The 6,000-nt window shown below is 42.5% G+C and overlaps 1 protein-coding gene across 1 annotated transcript in view; it reads left to right on the top strand.

Moving 5' to 3' along the window:
- Window positions 1-3,476: 3,476 nt before the first annotated feature.
- Window positions 3,477-6,000, top strand: part of veph1 (ventricular zone expressed PH domain-containing 1) — a 177,176-nt gene continuing 174,652 nt past the window's right edge. Inside the window, exons 1-2 of the mRNA XM_041812953.1 lie at window positions 3,477-3,614; window positions 4,374-4,592. Coding sequence (XP_041668887.1) covers window positions 3,477-3,614; window positions 4,374-4,592 — 357 coding nt within the window. The remainder of the gene's footprint in view (window positions 3,615-4,373; window positions 4,593-6,000) is intronic.

The raw sequence follows: 6,000 nt of genomic DNA, 5'->3' as shown, positions 1-6,000 counted from the left end.
GGACCACGGTTCTGCTGACCTCCATGGTCTCCCATTATGGACAGCCTTGTCTGCACATGACTGTTCTGAATTGTGCGTGGCTGTTCAACTACCTTCAGGTACAGTGGGGGTCCCTGTCTCTTGCACCTTTATTTTGGGGGTCACGGGCTGAATAAGTTGAGAACCACTGATATAAATTGATGCAATGAATGCACAACATAAAGCACCAACACCGACTTGCAGTTAAAAAACAACTAAACACCCCTCTTAATTAATTGCAACCAACTGCTATGCTGCTCAGTACAGGCTGAACCAAATAACATTACAAACCAAACCAGCAGGGGATAGTGCCATTTTTAGCTGCTTTTCTCCCTCATTTGGTCACAACCCTAAATTCAAAGATCATGATGACATACCATTTAGCAGGTAGACCTTCTGCAGGGCTGGTTTGGCTGTAAACATTCCTGGTGTGGTGCTCTATCGTCAATCACAATGTAGATCCAGCCCCACGTTATCAAGTACTTTTGAAACATCTTATTTACAAACTCTGTAACTTTTAATAGAGGGAGATTTACTGCACAGCAGTTGGATTAGCCTACATTACATTGGCAAGGTGTGCTGAATAAAAGACTATGGTTATGTAATATTGGTGACTGATCGCCCTCCAGCAATGCATATAAATATCTCTGATTGTTGCGTCATTCGACCAGGATAAACGGTGTTTGTGTCTGAGAGATTGATTGCCTCTCTCTGTGTTTATAGTTTTGTTTTTTGGTCCCAACAGCCTGGCTCAGACCAATAAGAATTCCTGATGTGGTATCCCGGCAATGGGCGTGTTTCCATGGCAGTCACCGGCTTGGCAGGAAAGATAACGGTCTCCCAAGTGCTCCGCTTTGAGCCGTACTTTGGTCTAGCTTGGGCCGGCTCCAGAGTGGCTTCAGAGGAGCGCTGCGAGGACGAGTTGACGTCTGATTGTAGAGAGAAAAGAGCAGACAATGACACAGATACATACGCTTAGCCATTCATCCTCTAAAGGAGGCGGCAGACGAGCTGGCGGCTGCTGTGGGGAGTGTCACAGGCACAGGAACGTGCACATGTGGATTTTAATTTAAAAACAGACAGTTTGAAGGTAGTGGGGACAGTTCTACATAGATATAACTGGTGCCCCTCATAGAGTCTCTGCTTTAATGTTTGATTGAGCTTCACAGAAACATCAATAATGATTAACATGGGCGTTTGTATTCCCACAACTCAGACTCCATTCATAACACTTACTGTCACTCTCATTGAACCACAGGATTAACTGCAGCTATTAGGAGCCATTAACTCTACTGTTATTTATACTTTATTTAGACACTTTCTGGATCCAGTCCAAAAACTACAGGATTGTTCAAGTAAATATTGCCTTTGACTTTTAAAAGGCACAGGTCACAAGTTAAATTTGAACCCATTTGGATGTAGAAAACACACTGGCTGAGTGATCAGTGTCACTGAGGCTGCACAGATTAAGCAAACACTGCAGACTAGAGCCACATTCCCATGCATGCATGTGGGAGTGGGCGGCTGTTTGTTTGTAGGTCTGTACGTTTGTTAGAGATGTGTCATTCATTACCAAAATGTTGTGTAGTTCACATCAGCACATATTAACCAAGTCTCACTGGTACTGTAGAGAGGTAAACAGTAGAGGAGAAAGTGTAGAAATATTTACGAGGATGAGGACAGAGACGGAGAAGTGGGAACAGAGTCAGAAATTCAACTTCATTCACTATTGATAAGAAAACAAATGTGAATATGTTAAATGTGCTCAAAATTAATGACAAATGTTGAAATGTTATGGAAGTTTGACAGGCCACTTCTCCTTGTCAGTGTTTGTCCAAATTTTCACATTTAGTTTCAAAACTGTTTTTCATAAGTACCATGCCATACATAGCTAAAGCCAACTCAGCAGCTATTATCTATACATCTGGCCTGAGGCCTAGCTGACCTGTGGGGGTGTGCTGAGAGAGTGACTTTGGAGCGAAGGAACGCATCTCTCACAGCAGAGAGCTCGCTCCCCCGCCCATTCAGAAAACGCTCCTCTGCACATGCGCGTTTTTGTATCAGGAGGTAAACACTAAGGGTAAACAGAGCAGCGTGGCAAGTTAACGGCTAGTTATCTGCGTTCACAGACGGACTACGAGAGACAGTGCTGGGTCTGTCATCTTGCAGGGTTCAGCTTTAAAAAGGAAGAGGTCGAACTCACACAGTATTCGTTAAAATATGCCACAGGATGACTTCGAGATAACGGCAGCAGTGACACAACACGCCGCTAAAGACATGAGCCCAGTGTTGCTGAAAAGCCAGGATTTAAAACTTTCATAAAGACACTTAACCCAGAATACGTGATCTACCTGGGCGCAAGCATTTTGCTGAAAACTCCCTGCCAGAGTCGTACATGCCAGAGAGAAGACGGCCCAGCAGCGGACAAACATGATCCACTTCTCCACAACTACGGAGGCTTATCTCTGTCTAACAGCTCAAAACACCGACAACGCGGAGTTAAAATGTTCCTGCCTCCAAACGAGCTTTACCCCCCCCGTCACACAGGATAGTTTCTAAAATGATCTCTGACAACGCTCCCATGAACTTGTCAGAAAATGGTCCAGCGTTCATCAGCACAGATAACAGGACTAATATAATCACAGGTCTGAGTGCCCAGTCCTCAGCTTGGACTCTGATAAATGTATTTGCACTACTGTCTCTACTGGTCATGTTACTAACCAACGCTGAATAATGGTCACTCCTCTGATTAGTTTGACTTACATTTACTTTTTCCTGTAGCTTTTTTTTTTGTGTGTGTCAGAGTTTCATGAATTTGTCTTAAGGCCATTATAAACCCCTTTGATAAACCTCATGAGTCTATTTCTGGCTCATGATGGATTTCCTCCGTCTCTACAGCTCTGTTATGTTTTAAAAGTGTGATTTTGTCTACTAAATAATGATGCCAGGTATTCTCTCCAGGTGATCTAATTCTCTCTCTGTCTATCTCTCCGTTAGGACTCCACCGTAGAAAGTCTGCCTTCTCCAGAATATGCCTTGTCTCCATGGTAACAGGCCACCGGCAGACCCAGAAAAGCTGTGGGCCAAACTCGTCCTCAGTCGTCCAACTAAGCTGATCCTGGACTGTACAGAAGAGGATTGGGACCATTATTAAAACAATTCATGTTTCTTAACAAATATGGTCTTTCCTCTGCTTCTACTAGTGGATATTTTAACTTTTATTAGAGTTCAAAGGACCAAAGATACCTTAAATAATGCCTGAAAGGTGATTTAATATGGGTTACCTTTTTAGTCAACAGTTACAACACAGAGGACTCTGAAAAATCTCTAAATGGTCCCCTAACAAGAGGTTTTCAGAAAGTTTGTTTTCATAGTTCCTGATGTCAGGGATGAATTTATGTTCCGATAAGGGATCTCAAACCAGTCTGGTCTGAAGGGAGTCCCAAACCAGGACAAGGATGCACCAACTGTTCAGCCGAGTGCTGGGCCAGAGGGATCTGTCCAGGGCAGGGGATCTGTTTTCTCTGGAGGACACCGAGATCAAAGACTGCCTGTCCCAGGCTCTGGACCAGATCAAGACCATCTCCTGCTCACCGGTAGGTAGACGTGTCTAGACTGGAAGAATCAGCACACATCGGCCATGTTTAGGTTTTAGACTAACAATGCATTTTGTGTATTTGATTACCAAGTGACCACAAATTATGTTGTCATTAACATGCTTTTAAAGGACATGGCGGTTCATCTAGCCATCCTTTTTCTATATTTCTTATTCCAATGGGGTTGGGGGGGGGGCAGGATGAGTTGTTGACACCACAACTCTAACTTTTTTTTCATTTGTGGATAATGGCTCTCACCATGGTTGGCTGGAGTCCCAATGCCAAAGAAATGTCTTTTTAACCCTGACTTTGTTCATCGTCTGTTCTTGACAGACCTGGGTGTGGCTAGTGAAACTGAACTCAGCTTAAAAAATGTGGTCAGTCACAGTCATTTCACAATTTATCAAGGAGGGCCAATGCCTTTTCACACACATTTAGGGAGTACTGGTTGGCTTTTCCACCTTAATACTTAAAAACATCATTTTAAAAACTGCATTTCATATTTACTTGTTATCTTTGTCTAATATTTGAAAATGTTTGATGATCTGAAACATTTCAGTATGCTAAATATGCAAAAAAAAAAAAAATAGGACATAAGTCACTCTAAATGCATTGTACAAATGTAGTAATATATTCTGTTTATCCAAATGTGACAGTGCTGCTTAATTATTCATCTTTATTTGCATAATGTATGTATTTGTCCTTGGTATGTCATTGTTAGCATAATTTTGCATCCTCTTACTGTCCACTCTCTGACAGGACTATCTGACCAATGACAATGACCAGGCAGTGGTGGAAATTTGCATCACGCGGATCACCACGGCCATAAGGGAGACAGGCTCCATCGAGCAGCACAGCAGGGCGCTGGTGGGGCTGTGGGAGTCGTGTCTGGAGCATAACCTTACACCTCAGGGTGAAAACACAGAGGACACGCCGCACGCCAAGATCGCCTCAGACATCACCAGCTGTATCCTGCAGGTACATGCACACTCACACCCTGTTATGTTCTGTATTTATATCCATTTAGACATTCAGATGCCAAGTTAACTACACTATAATATGCATATTCACACTGTGCATTTAGAATACATCTTCAGTGACGACCTGCAGTCAGAGCTCTTATTGAAGCCAAAGGTAAATGGCCTTGAACTTATTTAGCACTCCTGCCACTCTAAGTGCTTTTTCTAGGATTATTCCTATCCAATCTCTCCATATTCACTCACTGATGGTGGACGCTTTGTGAAGTGGCTGTTAGTAACTAATCCCAGTGAAACACATTTACACACCCAGAGCAGGGATGAGCCGGATGTCTGAGGTAAGAGGAGACCTTGTTGTTAAATGTGTCAATAGAATGAAGTCCCTTTAGTTTGGAAACAGCTCCAGCTGTGCGGAAAGCACATTTACACTCACATGGACATGTGTCAGACTGCCTGCTGCCTGTCTCCATCTTTTACCAGGCTGCATAATATAAGATTAAAGACTAAAATGATTAAGCACTGGCTAGAGACAAGCATTAGTATGAAAAAGAAAAATACGTTCTGACACATCTTTGTCAGCCTCAAAACTCTTCTACCACAGGTGAAAAGAAGGAAAAACATTTGGATTTTTCCGATGTGTGCTTGCTGGGAACAGGACTTTGGAAGATTTAACCATGGCCTGAAAACATTTTGGCTGCCCTTTTGCATGGCAAAATTACATTGTAGGTGTGAAAGCTTCCATTGACTCGCTACAGGCTTGAACAAAATATACATATGAATTAATAACATTTAAAAAAGATGGGAATGTAAAATATTATTGATACAATATTGGTAACAGCATGTTCTTAAAAAGGGAATTTTAAGTATCAGCATATACGAACATTTTTGCCTGTTTCCCATCAATTACCTAGACCACTGACTCCCAACTGGGGGGACGGGACCCAGAGTGGGTCCTGATGCCATTTTCAGTGGGTCGCTAAAGTGTGCCTGGAAAAAATATGAGGTAATAAACCTATGATGTGCTTTTATTTTGAAAGACAGTGTCTCAGCCGCTTTGTTCTCATTACATCTTTTATTCAATTCCTAATCCATGCTGCATCATTTCTCCTTAAAAAAACTTAAATATGTTTACAAAATGTAGGAACTTTGGGTTGTATTTTGCCATTAAAGGGTACATATTTTACCCATATTTTATTTTTTAGGATTTTTGTATGTCTAAAAACCCCTCTGTTTCAGCCCTGCTCAGAACGAGCTGTTTCTGTGTCTGTGGCTTTAAATGTTAATGAGCTGTCTGACTCCGCCCCTCTCAGGAAATGGATGTGGCTTCATGGATGTGGGTGGTAGAGGAGGGTGAAACTTTCTTCTAAGAGGGGAGGGAACACCAACAACTCCCCAGATGAGGTCATGAG

This window comes from Cheilinus undulatus, linkage group 2, assembly GCF_018320785.1.
Source record: "Cheilinus undulatus linkage group 2, ASM1832078v1, whole genome shotgun sequence".
Taxonomy (NCBI): Eukaryota; Metazoa; Chordata; class Actinopteri; order Labriformes; family Labridae; genus Cheilinus; species Cheilinus undulatus.
This window is presented reverse-complemented; position numbering and strand designations above follow the sequence as displayed.